Source organism: Vulpes vulpes, chromosome 14, assembly GCF_048418805.1.
Source record: "Vulpes vulpes isolate BD-2025 chromosome 14, VulVul3, whole genome shotgun sequence".
In the NCBI taxonomy this organism is placed as follows: domain Eukaryota; kingdom Metazoa; phylum Chordata; class Mammalia; order Carnivora; family Canidae; genus Vulpes; species Vulpes vulpes.
Window position 1 is genome coordinate 100,083,766 of NC_132793.1, and position 18,602 is coordinate 100,102,367.

An 18,602-nucleotide genomic window follows, 5' to 3' on the forward strand; every position below is an offset into this window, starting at 1 on the left:
GAGTGCCTGAGCGGAGGCAGGTCTGGTTTCCCAAAGCTGGGGTGGGGACAGGGGGCAGAGGGGGAGACACAGAGAGGGCCTATCTCTGAGATCCCCTGGGGCTGGGGTAGGGGACAGTCATGGCCTCCTCTGTGTCCTCCAAGGCACCTCCTAGTGTTCTGGGCTGACACTGACACCCAGACTGGGAGGGGAGACAGCAGGAACACAGGCCGGATCCTCCCACTGCTAGGCCAGCCACCAGAGGCAGGTCTCCGCCATCAGGCAAGCCAGAACCACAGCAGCTTGCAGGTGCAGCCCATGGAGCTCCCCAAAACAGAACTCCCCACCACTCTCCCTGGGGAGGGAGCTGGGCCCCAGGACTGAATGAAGCAGAAGGCCAGACACAGGGATGGGGGTGGGTGGTCACAGCACCATTTATTGTCCAGAGAAAGTACAGACACCTGAGGGCCACCCCCTGAGCAGGGAAAGATGAGAGAGAAAAAAATACACTCTTCAGAGAGAGAAGGAAAAAATGGAGAAATTTTTCCGTTTCCTGGGACTTCACATAGAAGTCTAGGGACCCGCTTCCAACCCTAGCTCCACAGCTGTGCTGATCTGGGCCAGCTGCTTCGCAGAGGAGGACAGGAGGAGGAGGAGGTGGTGGTGGAGGAAGAAGAAGAGGAAGGGGAGGCAGCAGCAGAGGCAGCAGGAGACCATAATGTCCAGGGCCCAGCTCCAGGGCCCCCCTGGACACCCTCCCCTCCCCCAGCCTGAGAAGAAGGAGGCAGGAGACTATGATGCCCAGTGCCTAGCTCCAGGGGCCCCCTGGTTACCCTCTCCTCCCCCAGGTTGAGGGGGAGGGGGAGCTGCAGCCACCATGTGTCACTGTCCGCTCTGGGCACCAGCCTCCCTGGAGCAGGGAGCAGGGCTACATTCGGTGATGGTAGAAAGCACTTGTGGGCCCATGAACCTCCAGTGTCCTAGAGAGAGGCAAGAGGGATTCCTAGGAGAGCCTTGGGGTGTCCACCTGAGCAAAGGGAAGATTTGGAATGTTGGATTTACAAAAAAACAAACAAAAAGCAGTAATTAAAAAAAAATTAACTTGAGAATAAAAACAATACAAAAAACTTGCCCCAAGCTGCCAGGGAAAATGAACCACTCAATAAATAGAGCCCGAGAGGGGAAGGACCAGAGGGCGGCGCAGAGCCGGCGTGGGGACTAGCTCAGGAGTAGCGTGGCCGGTAGCAGTAGACGCCATACTCCCGGCTCTGCGGGTCTGGGAAGCCAAAGCTTCGGACCCCAGGCTCCAGGGGCCCACAGTTGGGACGCGGGTGAACAACAGGGTAGCGGGCGCTGCCATCTGCCAGCCAGCCAGCATCACAGCGGTCCAGGCCACGGAACTTCCAGGCAGCAAAGAGTTGGCCCACCTTGGCGATCTGGGCACCGTCTTCCTGGCAGGCCTCCTTTGCCTCTGCCAGGGTCAGCTTCTCAGGGTGTTCTAGGTAGTACACCTGCCCTGTGGGAAGGTGGGGCGTGAGGGTTAGGCACTGGGTGGGGGGGAGGCAGCCAGAGAGGATAGTAGGGCCTGCAGGAACGGCAGCCCATTAGACCTCACCAAACAGCCCTGGCGATCAGGAGCCCAGGGAGACATCAGGCTGTGGGCATTTGCCATGGATGCTTCTGGGAGGTAGCTTCCCCATTCTGACCCCCTCTCTGAGAGCTTCATCACCCCTGCTATGGGGCTGGGTCCTTCCTGTCATGTCTGTACTCTACCTCACTCACCCTGGGTGGGCACCCCACCTAGCCTGGACCAATCAGGGTCTCTTGCCCACTCAATCATTTACTGAGTACTGGGGCACTCAGTTGGCTCAGCTAGTGGAACGTGTGACTTTTGATCTTAGGGTTGTTGAGTTTAAGCCCCACGCTGGGTGCAGAGATGACTTAAAAATAAAAGTTAAAAAAAAAATCATTTACTGAGTACCTACTATGTGCCAGGACACTTTTCTGAATGCTTATGATGTGACAATGAACCAATTTCTGTTTTTATTTATCTTCCCCCAAAATGATCCTCTTCACAAGGACGGGCTGTGCTTTATTTGTCTATGATGCCCAGCACCTAGTCTTGGCCCCAGCACAAGTAGGCTCTCAAAAAATATCTGATGAACAAGTAAACCAGTGATTGGTGTGAAGCAGCAGCAGAGCACTCAAAACTCTGCCAGACGTGGCTCCAATGCCTTCAATGCCTACTCCAAGCCTCCAAGAGAAGGTGCCAGCAGGGTGGACAGAGACCTCTCTGGATCCTAACACCTCCCAGATGCCACCCTCGGACCCCCAGGCCTGTGCTTGGCCAGTGCACTCACCCCTGAGGGCAGGAGCAAAGCAGAATACATCATAGCGGTGCAGGCGGTGGTGACGTGGGCCGTAGCTGCGCACACCAGGCGCCAGGCCCAGGCCACCGCAGGGCTGCCGGGCCAGTGTGATGGGGTACTGCACCGAGGCATCCTGCAGCCAGCCTGCATTACACCAGTCCAGGCCCTCCTCCCAGGCCCGGAACAACTGCTCGAAGGATGCCACCACTGCATCCTGCTCCTCACACGCCCGCTGGGCCTCATGGAAGTTGAGCTGATAGCGCCCCTGAGGGTGCTGGTAGGGAAAGACCACACCTGGGGAGGGAGGAGAGAGAGGGGCTTGAAGGGGGTGGGCAGGGAAGGATGCCCACTGGGAAGGAGGCTCCCCTATGCACACAGAGAAGCAAACCTGTCATCTCCTGTCCATTCTCCAGGTCCAAAGCAGAGTCTATGTCTGCCTTACAGCTCCCTCCAAGAACCAGGCTGGCACACAGCAGTACTCAGAAAACATTGATTAGCTTGTTAAGGTCATGAATGAATCAGCCAATTAACGTCCCCAACTCTAGAATGGGAATGCCACCTAATTCACAGGGCTGTTGCAAGAACCCCAGTGCTAGGGTCTCAATGTGTCCCCTTGGCTCATGTGCTGAAATCCCAAGGCCTAAGGTGATGGTATGAGGAGGTGGGGCCTTCAGGAGGCACTTAGGTCATGAATGAGATTAGTGTCCCTCCATAAGAGATCCCACACAGAGATTTCTCCCCGCTTCCACCATGTGAGGACACAGAGAGCAGTCTGTGACCTGGCAGAGGGCTCTCACCTGACCATGCTAGCTAGCACCCTTCCGCCCCAATCATACCCAGCATCAGGGATGAGGAACAGGACCCCTCTGGTCACCATCTGGACTAGATAGGTGGATGCTGATGGTAAAAGTAAGTCCCTGACTTGCACTTTATCCTCATCTCCTCACAAGCAGGTAAAGAAGGCACTCATTTCATACTGTAGGGGATGGGGTGTCTACCCACCCCACCCACAGCTAGGGCAGGGTGGGCCTGGAGCCAGAACACCGTTCTCTATCCATCCCACCTACTCCCTAACAGGTAGGAGAGGTATGAGGACACATAGCCCCATCCTAGAGAGAGAGAAGGTCAAAGTCACTAGAGATCACCCACAGGAGCCCACACACAAGGTCTGGCTGGTTTGGAGACCATTGAGCTGTGATTGTTTTTTCATGAGAAGATTTTTACATAAAAATCCAGAGATTAAAAAAGAAATCCAGAGATTTTGGGGTGCCTGGGTGGCTCAGTGGTTGAGTATCTGCCTTCAGCTCAGGGTGTGATCCCTGGGGGTCCTGGGATCAAGTTCTGCATCAGATTCCCCCACTCTGTGTCTCTGCCTCTCTCTCTGTGTCTCTCATGAATAAATAAAATCTTTAAAAAGAGAAATCCAGAGATTTCACAGAAAAATATATGCTTCTCTTATCAAATCAGAAAACCTGGCTGTGTGAGTCTGCTCCTGGCCCCAAGTAAGGCACTCCTCTGGGACATGATGAGGGCTCAGCCGTGTGTCCAGGTGCCCACCACTCCTGCCACCCACACTGGGCGGCCCCCTTGGTTTGTGCTGCCTGCAACCCTACTGGAGTCAAGGCAGGGTTGCAGTCCTCCTGTTTTCCTCTATCTAAATAAAGTGTGAGCCAGAGGGAGTATTGTGTTCTAGAGACCGACTGCCTGAGGTCAAACTCCTACTCTGCCATTTATGGGCAGTATGGCCTTAGGGAAGTTCGTTGACCTCCCTGTGCCTCTGTTTCCTCATCTGTAAACCCGGGTAGATGGGATGTCTGGGTGGCTCAGTGGTTGAGCATCTGCCTTCAGCTCAGGGTGTGATCCTGGGGTCCTGGGATCGAGTCCCACATCGGGCTCCCCACAGGGAGCCTGCTTCTCCCTCTGCCTGTGTCTCTGCCTCTCTGTGTCTCATGAATAAATAAAACCTGTAAAAATATACATATTTAAAAAATAAGTAATTAAATGGGGGTGACGATAGCAGTAGCGTCCCCATGGGGTGGTTTCAAGGACCACGCGCTGGTCTGAAGCACAGAGCTCTAGACAGTTTCTCGGGGCCCTCTCTCTCCATAGCCCACACCCCCCATATCCCCCTGCGCATGGGGCCTCACCCCGTAGCTCCAGCTCCACCAGGCCACTCTGGTCCTCCAGCCCATCAATGACCTCACAGCGGTAACGCCCAGAGTCCTCCAGCCGCAAGTCCCTGATCTGCAGCGACACTTCGCGCTCCCCGTTCTGCCACAGACGCACCCGGCCTCGGTAGTTTCCGAAGGAGCGGTGCCTCTGCCCGATGGCCACCAGCACATCCTGCTCTGGGGCCCCATTCTCTGACAGCTTCCACCACTTAATGCGTACAGTCCTCGGGGTCGGCAGGGTCGGCTCGTAGTGGTAGTGGCAGGGCAGGGTCACTTGGGCCCCCTGGTGGGAGAACAGGGTCTCCTCGGGTGTCTCTACCACCAGCTTCACCCCATTGAAGACGCCTGCAAGAGAGGAGGTGCCAATGGGGATCTGCAGCAGCACACCCGTACCCCTGCAAGGGCCACCCTGAGCCTCATCCCCGGCTTCTGCCAGGCCCAGCAGTTGCCCATTGCAAGAATGGCCGTAATGCTGCACCCACATGCTCTGCATTGTGACTTTGTGGCCCCTATCAAGAGGGGACTCTATTTCCCCTCCCCCTTGGCTGGCCTTGCCACTTGCTTTGACCAAATGAATGTGACTATTCCACTGTGCCTGCTCTGAGTCTGGTTTCCATGAGGCTCTGCTGCTTTCACTCCATGACAACAAGCCTGGGCTCACCTGCTGGAGAAGGAGAGCCCACGTGGAGCAGAGACAAGCCTCACTGACCTGTCCTACTGACTGCAGGCACAATTAAGTCAGTGAGCACAGCTGGGACCATGGACATAGAAGCCAGTCCAAAATGCTGACCCATGAAATCACAAGCCAACCCCCCCCACCAAAAAAAAACAAAACAGCTGTTGTCTTAAGCCATTAAGTGTGTTGTGTGTAAGCAGCTAATTGACATAGCAGGCAATATGAGCATCCCCATATCAGGCAGCTGGCTAGGACTCAGATCTCCCTGGGGTCCTTCCCTGCCATGCTGGCCACAGGAGAGCACAGCTTGCCCTTCACTTTTTGTCTCACCATTCTGATGTTCCCGAGATACCTAGAAACACAGGTGAGATGCGGCAGGACTTCTATAGGAGACCATACAGTAACAACGTACAAATAAACCCAGAGCCTACCATGGCGGCACAAGCACCAGGTTTATGGCTGAAGCTGGCTCATCTTTAACTTGAGACCCCGTACAGAGGTCTCACTATCTCATGCTCTTGGGCCTGGACTTAGACCCCTGGAGGTACAGGGTGGGGGAGAAGTGTAGTCTCCAGGGTAAGGAGATAGGAGGCTCCCTGCAGAGGCTTTCATGCTGGAAAGGCCAGGAGCTCTGGTGCAGTGGTTGTCAAAGTGGGGTTCCCAAGGCAGCAGCAGCAGCAGCAGCAGCATCACTGGGAACTTGCTAGAAATGCAAACTCCCAGACCCCGCCCCAGACCTCCTGAATCAAAACCTCTGGGGGTAAGGCCCAGTGATCAGTGTTCTAACAGCTCTACAGGTGGGTGATTTTGCCAGTCACTCAAGTTGGAGAAGCCTGCTCTGGACAGGCTGTAAACACAGAGGCTTGGGGACCACAGGCCTGGAGTCAGAGAAGCCCGGTTTGAATCTTGCCTCCAACTCTCCACAAGCTAGTCTAGTCTAGAGAAAATCAGCTGATTCTACAAACCACTCTCCTTATTTGTAGCATGGGGTAACATCGGTACCTATAGCTGGCTGTGGTAAGTCTCAACACAGATAAGTGTGACACCTGGCACATGGGAAAAGCTCAACAGACGTGAGCCAGGACTATCATGTAGTGGCTTTGTCCTTTGTTTTCACCTAGTACTCTTTTTTTTTTTTTTTTTTTTTTTTAAGATTTGACTTATTTGAGAAAGAGAAAGCACACAGAGCAAGAGAGAGAGCATGAACAGGGGTGGAGGGGCAGAGAGAGAGGGAGAAGCAGGCTCCCAGTGGAGCCAGGAGCCCGACATGGGACTTGATCCCAGGACCCCAGGATCATGACCTGAGCCGAAGGCAGACGCTCAACCACTGAGCCACCCAGGTGCCCCTCCTTCATGCTCTTTAGTAAAGCTGTGTTTGAAGCTTTAACCCGAAGACGATGAGAATGTTTAGCTAAATCATAATGTTTCCGTATGACAAAACCCTATACAGCCAGGTAAGATAACCTGGCAGCTGGATATCCACTCATCGGCCTTGGGAGAAAAATTGTATTCTATGAAGTGACACGGAGATTCCCAAACCACATGTAGAGCAAGAGGTTAAAGACAATTTTCTCAATCCTATATCAAAGGCTGGAGGGAAATGTTAGTAAGGTTTCCCCCAGGTAGGGGGGATTATTTGTGATTTTACACATATTCATGGATAAAAGTGGTAAAATTATGGGTAGAAAGTTTAAGTTTTTAAGTTTTCTTGAATCTCATTAAAGTCGTGATTATTGGGACACCTGGGTGGCTTAGTGGTTGAGAGTCAGCCTCTGGCTCAGGGTGTGACCCCAGGATCCTAGGATAGAGCCCTGCATTGGGCTCCCCGCGGAGAGCCTATTCTCCCTCTGCCTGTGTCTCTGCCTCTCTCAGTGTCTCTCATGAACAAATAAATAAAATATTTTTAAAAAATAGAATAAAATCGTGATTATCTAACAAAATAAACTCGGTGGCAGGGGTGGGGGGGGGTTGGACGCCAAATAATGATGCCCCGAGATACCCAGGTCCTAATTCCTGGAACCTGTGAGAGTTACCTTCTATGGCAAAGAGGCTAAATTAAGGATTGCAGTCACAAGTATCTTCTTAGAAGGGGGCCAAGCGAGATGTGACCCCGGGGTCAGAGACTGCAGTGACACAGTCACAAGCCCAGGCCCATCAGCAGCCAAAGGACACCGGGAGAGGTAAGGAACACATTCCCCCCACCCCTACCCCCAAGAGCCTGAGGGAGGCCGGGTCGTGTTCATCAAATCAACCCTTCCACAAGCAGATCTCAGCACGGGTTCTGCAGATCTGTGTGCCCCGGGAGACTGGCTCAAGTCTGTGAGCTTCGCTGTCCTCATCTATGAAATGAAATAATCCACATTATGTGCTTTCGGGGCTGCAAGGACAGCCGGCACCAGCTTGGCCTGGTGGAGTCCTCACCGTGCTGGCTGTTAACCTTGCCCATATATCAGGCTTTTTGTGAGGATTGTCTGAGGCAATGCTGGGAAGGCAGCTAGAAGTGTGCCTGACACAAAGTAGGTGCACAACTGCTAAATAAAAAGTCACCTGCCCAAAGGCGCTGAGGTGGCTCAGCCAGTTAAGCATCTGACTCTTGATTTCAGGTCATGATCTCAGGGTTATGGAATCGAGCCCCATGCCCTGCACGGAGCCTGCTTGGGATTCTCTCTCTCTTTCCCTCTCCCTCTGCCCCTCTTCCCCAAAAAAGTCACCTGCCCAAAGCCATGTAGCTACTAAGTGGCAAAATTAAGATTCAGACTCACATCTGTCTAACCTCAAACATCCTTTCCACTTGGGACACCAGGCAGGGGCGATCACATGTAAGTTGGATCTTGGAAAATGGGCAGGAGTGTCCCATTTTGGGAGCATCCTTAAGTACAGAAGTGATTGTCTTTAAGCACATTTGGCTCCGATGCACTCCAAGCCCGAGGGACTAGCAAACACAGAGTAACTGAACCATCCCTTGCACTCGTCTTAGAAAGGAGCCTGGCCTGCTACAAGGGCCCAGACAGGGAAGGGGCTACTGGCTCCACGCCCCATCCCCTGTCCCAGCCTGGAACCTGCATATCACAGCAGGATCCAGGAAAGGTCTCAGTCACCCCAGTGGAACATGGAGCCAGAGCCAGAGCCAGGAGGCTGCCCACCTTCGCTGTGGCCATTGCCCAGGTTCCAGCCATTGGGATTGTTGGAGTAGTAGAAGCCATTGTAGAAGGGCAGCCCGGAGATGCAGGGCAGCAGGAACAGCAGGACCAGGAGCAGCAGGCCCATGACACCAGGCACGGCCACAGGCCAGCGTGTCTGGGGCAAGGCTGGAGTCTGGGGCAGGCTGGAAAGAGGAGAAAATAAGCCAATTAGAGAAGCCTGCTGCAGGGGGCCTGGGGACCCCTGGGTTCCAGCACTTGTTCACTAGCTCAGTGACTGATTACGGAGCATCTTCTGCCTGACAGGCCCAGGGGACTGCAGGCCACAGGCAAGACGGGCAGTAAGCAAGCCAACAAAGCCGAGGGAGGGGTTAGGAGGAGGCACCTAGTCCGCGGAGAAAATTATATAGGGCAATAGGACAGGATCAACAGTTTCAGATAGCATGTTTGAATTTGCAAGGTTGTGAGCAGCATTTTTTTTTTTTAATTTATGATAGTCACACAGAGAGAGAGAGAGAGAGAGAGAGGCAGAGAGATAGGCAGAGGGAGAAGCAGGCTCCATGCACCGGGAGCCCGACGTGGGATTCGATCCTGGGTCTCCAGGATTGCGCCCTGGGCCAAAGGCAGGCGCCAAACAGCTGCGCCACCCAGGGATCCCATGAGCAGCATTTTTTAATGACATCGAGAAAACCAGACAACACAATCTCAGGATGTATTTGTTTAGCGAGAGGGGTTCTGCATTGTGGAGCTTCTGTTTCCATCCAGAGAGATCTGCAGGGGTGACGGGGAAGTCACAATGCAAAATTTGTTTCTTACCCTGAGTCAAGGTCAAAAAAATTTTTAAGCACCATGCTTAGGGTACTTCTAGGGGCCATTCTGGTTTCAGAGGACATGCAAATAAAACAGGCAGCTAGCCCATGGGCTATAGTTGGTTTATTTGGTTTTTAAAAAATATATTGCATTTCAATATTATATGGTGATTACCAAGTTTTCTTGGCGCGCACACCCTCTCCTCCCTTGCTGTATTTTGCAACCAAGGCTAATGCCTCAATCACCTCCTCCTCACCTCCCCCCCCACCCCGCCCCTGCTCATTGCCATTTGCTGAGTGCTTAATGATTAAAAGACCAGCAGCCTTGGAGGAATTCTAGTGCAGAAAAGGGACAGAGTCCTGGGCAGGGAGTCACGAGCTATATGGGGAGTGCAGACATGGGGTACAGAAAAGACACAAAGGCCCAGAGACCAAAGAGAACACGTGGTGGGTCGGGTGGCGGCGGGCGGCGGGGGGGGGGGGTCTGGGAATGTGCTGGAAGTACTTCCTTTGTGTGTTTCTCTGCCCTGATCCTGGGATGGCTTCTCCCAGCACCCTGGCCTCCGGCTTTCAGTGGGATTCAGCCCCGGGGGGTTGGGGGAGGCACCCACAAGAGATGGGCAGGAGGGAGAAGCTTCATCTCTGGAATACTGTGTCTCCTTGTGACCACAATCCTGTTGGCATCTCCTCATCCTCACCCCAGCACCTGCTCTTGTGAGGTGTGTAACATTGTTCCCTCCCCTTCTCCCTCTGCACCCTCAGGCTTCAAAGGGTGACTGCCATTGCTTATCTCTATGTCTTCCACCCCCTCGTTCGATGCCCCCATCCCTGAACTCTAGAAGCCAGCCATTCCTTCCTTATTAGAGTCTCTTTATTGGAACCACCCAGGGTGAATTCTGCTTCCTGCCAAAACCCTGGCTGATAAAGGGGAGAGGTGGTGAGAGGGGTCAGCAGGCCGAGGTGAGCAGCTAGATGCCCTTGGGTATCTGGCCCAGGCTTTTCCTTCTCTCCTTGGTCCCAAAGGCCCCGGGGTGCCAGTGGTGGCCATAAGCAGAAGAGCCACAGGATCAGAAGAACATCTCAGAAGCACGCCTCCAGGGGCAGTGTTGACGGTGAACCTGGTGGGGCAGAAAGGCCAGGGTGGCAGCAGGCATCTGGAAGTACAGCTATGATTACCATGTAGCAATGTGGAAAAATGCTTAGGGTATAATTTAAAATGGACAAAGCAGAACACCAGAATTGCCCCTCTGCTATGATTGCAAGCCTGTGGCCCCATGAATGCCTGTTGTATGAAAACCAGAATGGAGGGAAGAGCAAAGAGACAAGGGAAGGAGGAGGGTGGGAAGGGAAAAGAAAAAAAAAGAGAAGAAATGAGGCACCTGGATGGCTCAGTTGGTTAAGTGTCTGACTTTGGCTCAGGTTGCAATCTTGGGGTCCTAGAGTTGAGCCTCACATCAGGCTCAGGGTAGGCAGGGAGTCTGCTTGCCCCTCTCCTCTCCCACCTGAACCTGGCTCGTGCTCTCCCTGTCTCTCTCGATAGATCTTTTAAACAAAAAAGAAAGGTGAGGAAAGCATGGAATCTGTAAGGAAGGGTGGTGAGATTCGAGCAGAGAACCTTGTTGTTTCCGAAACAGGAGCCCTTGCTGGAAAGGAAGGAGCAGATGTAGAATAAGCTGACAGGTAGAACCCATTGCTCCCTTAGGCCCCTTGTGGAGATCCTGAGGCCCAGACCCACCCTCTGTGCCGTGTACTACAGTAGGACACTGCCGGCCTGAGGTCTCACTTCTCATCCAAGAGGAGTCCTCAGGCGACACCCATAATGCCTCATGGGGACTTGGATCTGGGCAGCCCAATCAGACAACCTGATAAAGAAGTTCAGAGGTGGCGGTGTCCATCGAAAGATGAATGGATAAAGAAGATGTGGTTTATGTATACAATGGAACATTACTCAGCAATTAGAAACGACAAATACCCACCATTTGCTTCAACGTGGATGGAACTGGAGGGTATTATGCTGAGTGAAATAAGTCAATCGGAGAAGGACAAACAGTGTATGTTCTCATTCATTTGGGGAATATGAATAATAGTGAAAGGGAATATAAAGGAAGGGAGAAGAAATGTTGGGAAATATCAGGAAGGGAGACAGAACATAAAGACTCCTAACTCGGGGAAACGAACTAGGGGTGGTGGAGGGGGAGGAGGGCGGGTGTTGGAGGGGAATGGGTGACGGGCACTGAGGTGGACACTTGACGGGATGAGCACTGGGTGTTTTTCTGTATGTTGGTAAATTGAACACCAATAAAAATTAATTAAAAAAAAATAAAAAATAAAAAAAGAAGTTCAGAGGTGGGAAGATCTGGGTTCAAATCCCATCTCCACTACTTACAAGCCTTGTGATTCTAGGCAGGTTTCCTCATTTGCGAAATGAAGTTCATAAAACTCACCACCACATATTTTTCACCCATACGTCTACTTCTTTCCTATGGTAGCCTGGTTCTAGATAGCGCACGATCAGTCAGCTGAAAGCTGTATTTGCAGTCTCCCTCTACAGTGAGGAGAGGCCGTGGGACTTGTGCTGGACCATGGCAGGGAGCAGAAATAACAGGTGCCTCCTGCAGGTCTTGTGTTAAAACAGGGATAGCTCTTCCTGGTATTCTCCTCCTCCACCTGCTGGCCACCAGAGTAGCCACCTTAGTCTCAGAAATGTAAACCATGGGTTGAATGGCAGAGCTGCCCCATCAGCCCTGGAACTCCCCCATCTGCACTGTGTCATGAGAGAAACAAAGTCTTATCGTATTTAAGTCACCACGTTTTGAGTCTCTTTGTGAACACAGCTTAGCCACACTTGGACTGCAATCATGAGCATAAAAATAGTAACAGCTGAGTTTAATGAGCACGTACTACCTCATTTACTCCTTATCACAATGCCTGGAGGTGGAACCTCTTAGTATCCTCATTTCACAGCTGGGAAAACCAAGGCACAGACATATTAAATCATCTGGCCAAGGTCATACAGCAAGGACATGGTGGAGTTGGGATCTGAACCCACTCCAGCTCCAGAGCCTGGAATGACCATGTCAAATTCAGGGAGGTGACATGTGCAGAACACACACCTCAGAGCCTGGTACACAGCAGGACCTCATCGGAGATCATTTCTGTTCTCTTCCTGAGGTCTCTCATCTGGAACCAGGAAGGAGAATGAGGACCAAGAGGCTGTTGATATTGAGCTGGATGTCACAAGGCCCACCTTGTCCCTGGGCACCCGCAGCCTCCTCACAGCAGTTCAACAGGCCCAGATGCCCTCCTATGAGAAAGGGCTTCCCTGGGATGAGCAAATGGAGGTGTTTCTGCCACTTATGTGCCTGAAACAAAGTGCATATTTTTGCATTAAATGCATTAAAAAATAAGGTGAAGGGGAGAATAAGGTTGGGGCCAATCATTCAAAACCTATGTGAGGCACCTGCATGGCTCAATGGCTGTGCATCCGCCTTTGGCTCAGGGTGTGATCTCAGAGTCCTGGAATCAAGTCCCGCATTGGGCTCCCCACAGGGAGCCTGCTTCTCCCTCTGCCTATGTATCTGTCTCTCATGAATAAATAAATAAAATCTTAAAAAAAAACACGCAGCTTTGTAACCAGAGTGTTAATAAAACCAGGAACAGTCCTAATAAACACCACCAGGACTGTTCACTCTCCACTGACCTTGGCACCCAATGCCCTTTGCAGCCCTCAGCACAGGGACAAGTGGTTCCTCCTTTGAGATGTAGGTTTCTGGGGGCATTGGATTCCAAGAGAAACCAGAATTAAGAATTAAGACTCTGATCCATCCAAGGTGGAGCCATCTTCTTCAATCATTTTTGTTTTTTAACTCAAGGGAAATGTCTTTGCAACTTCATCATGCGATTTCTATATTTATCAGAAAACTTTGTGAGAAGCTGCCACACAGGCACCTCTCTCTCCCCAAACCTATTGCATCCTTGAGTTGAGATGGTGCAAGTTTGGATCTTGAGAGCTGGGACAATTTGGTAAGAAGGGATGCTGTATTATCCAAATCTATTTGGTTCCTGAGTTTTCAACACTGAACAGCAAGAGCCTGGATAGGGAGATACATTTGTATGTGTACTTTCTGCAGGACTGTCAGCACTTATCTTAAGGAATCCAGCACTTGCAAAAAGCTTCCTCTTTGATTGTGAGAAAGCCTGTTATGGCTGCTCCAATACATCAGCATGTTGAGAAAAATCACTGCCGGACCAATGCGGTGTTATGCTGACATCAGTCCCCCATTGTGTTTATCAATTGTGATGAAGTCATTCATTCAGAAACGTGCACTGAGGCAGGAAAAACCATGGCATCTTCTGTGTCTTCCAGCGAGCTCCTAGGTACCCCTTCCCAGCCTCAGAGACCACACTCAGCACATGCTCCCAAACTTGAGCCTGGGCATCACTCACTCCGTCGGTTTTAAAGGGCTTCCATGTCCAGCAGCTCCCTTGACCCTTCTAAGAAACCCTCCTCCCCCCAACTGCCAGTCAGCAAGAATTTTACTCTCCCCAATTAATCCACAGGTAAACAGAGGCACCAAGACATGAATTGTCCAAAGGTCACATGGCCGAGAGGGTAGAGGCAGGGCCCTGTTGTAAACTCTTCAGCCAGGCCCCTTGAGGATCTGTCCTATATAAAGACTGCCTTCCACGTGACAATGCATTTGCATGGATGATGTCACTGTCTATCAGTTTCACAATGTCAAAATTTTTATCTTCATTGTACAGACAAGGAAACTGAGGTTCAGAAATGCTAAGATGCAGGGTGCCAAGGTGGCTCAGTTTGTTGGGCATCTGACTCTTGGTTTTGGCTCAGGTCCTGATCTTGGAGTCATGGGACAGAGTCGGATCCCGGGGCTCCACGCTCAGCAGGGAGTCTGCTTGAGATTCTCTCCCTCTACCCCTCCCCTCCCTGCAAAAAATTAATAGGAACACCTGGGTGGTTCAGTGGTTGAGCATCTGCCTTTGGTTCAGGTTGTGATTCCAGGGTCCTGAGATCAAGTCCTACACTGGGGTCCCCACAGGGAGTCTGCTTCTCTCTCTGCCTGTGTCTCTGCCTCTTTCTCTGTGTCTCTCATAAATAAATAAATAAATAAATAAATAAATAAATAAATAAATAAATAAATATCTTTTAAAAATAAATTAATTAATAAATTTTTTTTAATTAATACAATTTTTAAGAAGAAAAGAAATGCTAAGTTGCATGGTTAAGGTTACCCAGGTAATAGACGGGCTGGAACATGGCCTCACTCACTCAGCAAGTATTTATCGAACATCTGCCATGTGCCAGGCACAGTTCTCAGCATGCGGGAAACAGATCACAAGTCCTGCCAGAGCTTACATTCCAGGGAGGGAAACAGACACCAAATAGGATATGGGACATCCGTGATGTCAAGGTGCTACATGTGATAGAGGAGGCTGAAGCAGGGGAGGGAGGTGCTTGTGGAGACAGGATGGATTGGGAAGGATTCCCTGAGAAGGAGACTAACTGAAAGTGTGAGCTTTGAGAATCTTAGGGAAAAGCATTCCAGGGGAGGGAACAGCCAGTGCAAAGGCCTTTGGCAGGAACAGTTTGAAATCCAATGAGGAGCAAGAGGGAGAGAGGTGGGACAATTTGGTTGTCCACCGTGATGCAGCACTGAATGAAAGGCACTGACAGGAATCTGATTTACATTCTAAAAGAGCCATGCTGGCTATCTTCCTACCCCAGCTCCAGATAGTGTCCTCATCCTTGGCTCCTCCTTTCCAGCTAAAAACAGCCTTAGTTTTTGGTGTGTGTGTGTGTGTGTGTGTGTGTGTGTGTGTGTGAAAATAAGATTTTGTTTATTTGAGAGAGAGAGAGCATATAAGCAGGGCAAAGGAGAGGGAGAAGCAGAGTCCACGCTGAGCAGAAAGCCTGATGTAGGCTCTATCCCAGGACCCTGAGATCATGACCTGAGCTGAAGGCAGATGCCTCACTGACTGAGCCACCCAGGTGCCCCCAAACAGCCCTAGTTCTCTTCATTACATCTGGCCCTTCTCTGGTCTGGACACCCACCTTGGTCTGCTCTCTGGTTTGTTAACACTACTGCGGGGACTCCTGGTTGGCTCAGTCAGTAGAGCATGTAACTCTTGATCTCAAGGTCATGAGTTCGAGCCTCATGCTGGGTGTGGAGCCTACTTAAAAAACAAACCACCACCACAAATGGAGAGGTGTGATTTGGTCAACACCCCTCTTTGCTGGATGCTAACCCAGCAGTCAGGCAACTTTAGAATGAGGGGAGGGGTGCCAAGAAAAACAGTGAGTTCTGAAGGAAAGATTGACCTTGTATCCAGGAGCTATGACCCAGGTGGAAGCTGGCCGTCTGCTCTTAGGCCTCTCTAGAGAGCAGGGGTGCAGCACACAAAGCCTGAGGTATCCAGTTAGACTTGACACCTGCTGGCTGGATGTTTTGATTTCTATGAACAGAAGTTTCCCTGCCTCCAGAGCAGACTAATAAGGAAGCTCAGGAGTTGAAGATAAATGACCACCCTGAACTTTAGGTGACAGTATAAAGCTGAGACCCAGGTGTGAGCCAGCAGTGGCAATTGCTACTTACTGCCACCCTGCCCCAGGCCCATTTCTGACCACTAACACTCAGGGAAGCCATGGTCAACCTCAGCTCCCTGACCCTGGCTACCCTGGCCTCCAGCCCCTCAGAGAGCTACCACAGAGGTGCCATCAGCTGGAAGGCCCAAGATCCAGTCCAACACAGTCATCTCGGCTGTGGGAGGCTCCCCATATCAGCTGGAGCCTTGCCTGGGCAAAGATACACCTGTACCCTGCTGTGTGACCTTGGGCAAGTTACTCAACCTCTCTGTGCCTCCATGTCCTCGTCTGGAAAAAAAGACTAGATACTCACTCTAGGGCTGTGATGAGGATTATATAAGATGAATCATGTCCGGCCCCAACATATGGCAGGTGCTCAAAAAACAGTTGCTAATACGTACTGGCAGAAGAACACAGTGGCAAATTTCAGGTTCTAGAATGAGACTGGTCACCAGGATTCAGCTCTGTTTCCCCCAGTTACTAACAGTCTATCAGTGGACAAGTCACTGAGCTTCACTTTGCTCATCTTGTAAGATGGGAGTCACAACAATTACAACCAGAAAACATTTCTGTAAAAATTAAGGGAGAGAATGTCTGCAAAGCACTTAGAATGCTGCCTGGCAGGAGGATAAGCACTCACAAAATATTAGTGGTTATTACTATTGCTTTTTCAAAAAGATTTTATTTATTTACTGGAGAGAGAGAGAGAGAGAGACAGAGAAAGTGAGGGAGAGCACAAGTGAGGAGGAGAGGGGGGAGCAGGCTCCCCCACTGAGCAGGGAGGGAGCCTGATGTGGGCTGGATCCCAGGACTCTGGGATCATGACGGATCATGACCCTCCGGGAAAGCAGACACTTAAAACTGACTGAGCCACCCAGGCACCTCCCGTTACTGCAGTTGTTAACAATTCACAACCTGCAGTCTCAGCTTATTTCCGTGGATCTTTCTCCCCTCTCACTGCCTAGAGCAGCCACTACTGCCTTCTCTTTACAGTTGGTGAAACTGAGGCCAAGGGTGGGGAGGTGAGTGAGGTACCAAAGTTGTATCTTTGGTAAACAGGCAGAGGCTGGAGAAAATCCAAGGTCCCTTGGCCGCCCATCCTTTGCTTTCCCAGCACCCGTTGCCTCCGCCCCCCTCCCCACAGCAGAAGGAGCGGAACCCCAATTCGGAGGAACTGGGGGGCGGGGCCCAGGCGCTCCTCACTTGTGAGGCGGAGAGTAGAGTTCCCCCACCCACCAGCAGGGGGCAGCATTGCCCTCCCGGTCTGCACCAGCCCCCGCTCCCGGTGCGGAGCTGGACTTCGGTGCCCGCAGGGCAGACGGGGCTCGTCGGCGCCTTTGAAACCCGCGGCCCCCGGAAAGCAGGAGCGGAGGTGTTTCCCGCCGGCCCACGCAGGGCCTCGGGGGAGGCCAGGGCGCCTCTCCATCACCTGCCGCACGGAGCAGAGCCACGGCCGGGGCGGCGCGGGGCGGGGCGGGGCGGCGCGGTCCAGGCCGGTCCCAGGCCGCGGGGGCACCGGGGAGTCGGTGGCACAGCCGGCGGGGCCCGGCGCCCGCGACGGTTCCTTGCCGGCCGCCCACCGCCCCAGATTTCTCCCCGTCGCCGCCCGCCCTCTGCGCTCCGCTCTCGCAGCCGAGGGAGAGACCGCGGGGAACCTGGGCCTGAAAGCGCCGGGCACCCCCCGCCTCTCCCTGGACAGCGGCGGGGGCGGCAGAGGCCAGGAGGCGCGGGTCCCCGGCTCCCGCCCACCCCGCGCCCCCGACTCGTGCGCGGCACCGTGCGCGGGGGCTGCGGGACCCCGACCCGACCCGGCGGCGGCCGCAGGGGCATCGGGTTTCGCTGCGGCTGTGCCCCCTCGCGGCGCGCCCGCGCTGCTCCCCAAGCCGCCCCCTCCCCCGCCCCGGAGCGCGCCCCCGGGGACTTCACGCCCCAGCTCCGCCCCGGCCCCGCGGGGCCCAGCGCCTCCCCCGGCCCCGACGCCGCCCCAGGAGGCGGGCGGGGCGCAGGAGACCCAGAGGGGGCGGCCGGGCCCGCAGGGCGCCCCAGGAGCCCGCCACCCGCAGCCACGTACCGTCCCCAGGCGGCCCTTGACGGCTGCCGCGCTCCCAGCCTCGGCCGCCAGGGTCCCGGTCGGAGGAAGCGCGCGGATTTGGGGGATCCTGAACGCCCTGAGAGGAGGCGGCTGCGGACAGGCCCCCGCGATGCCGCCGGGCCAGCCCCTTAAAGGAACACACGCCCCTCTCCCTCCCACGGGCTGAGCCCAAAGGAAGGCGTTGCGGCCTCCTCGGGCCGGCTCCGGGCGCGGCTGGGGACCACCTCCAAACCTCAGAGAAGCCGGCGGCGCTGCGAAGGGAAAGACCAGGAGTTTCACGTCACATCTTGAAGAGGGTAAGTGGAAGATGGAAGAGGCGCGATACTGAGGCGGGACGGTCCCATTAGATCACTCCGGTTTACCAAAAACAGTGGGACTGAACAAGGGGAGCCCTCTCCAGCACTCTGCAAGTGGGCTATGGCCGGCCCCGCTTTCAGGAGCAGGAAGGCAAGCGTTCTGTGTGCTTACCCTCCATGGAAGGCAAGGGGGCACTGTCCTCCCTCCTGCCCGTGATTTTAGTCATCATGAAATCTCCAGGCAGACTGTTAGGTCAGTGTTGGGCATGAGGACACAAGGACGCTGACCCTAGGAGGTGGGGTTTGAAACAGCGGTCTTGGGGGAAGGGAAGGCAAAGTTAGGGGTGCCCAGCAGCCAGCAGGGGCAACCAGGCTTCTGACTAGTGCTCCTACAGGGGTAGGAAGACAATCCTGACATCCAGCAGGCACCACCTCCAGGGTCTCCTATTTGGACAGGCTGTTTTGT

The 18,602-nt window shown here is 53.2% G+C and overlaps 1 protein-coding gene across 2 annotated transcripts; it reads right to left on the reverse strand.

The window, feature by feature from the left end:
• Window positions 1-389: 389 nt before the first annotated feature.
• HAPLN3 (hyaluronan and proteoglycan link protein 3) lies at window positions 390-18,281 on the reverse strand. 2 transcript variants are annotated; one of them, XM_026001112.2, is made up of 5 exons: window positions 17,820-18,281; window positions 8,339-8,520; window positions 4,496-4,864; window positions 2,340-2,642; window positions 390-1,495 (listed from the first exon to the last, which is right to left on the reverse strand). In XM_026001112.2, exons 2-5 carry the CDS (start codon window positions 8,460-8,462, stop codon window positions 1,203-1,205), a joined length of 1,089 nt encoding a protein of 362 aa, XP_025856897.1. In that variant the 5' UTR covers window positions 8,463-8,520; window positions 17,820-18,281; the 3' UTR covers window positions 390-1,202. The 2 variants fall into 2 exon arrangements, with proteins under 2 accessions (XP_025856897.1, XP_025856902.1); XM_026001117.2 differs by lacking the exon at window positions 17,820-18,281 and adding an exon at window positions 12,258-12,506.
• Window positions 18,282-18,602: the final 321 nt, after the last annotated feature.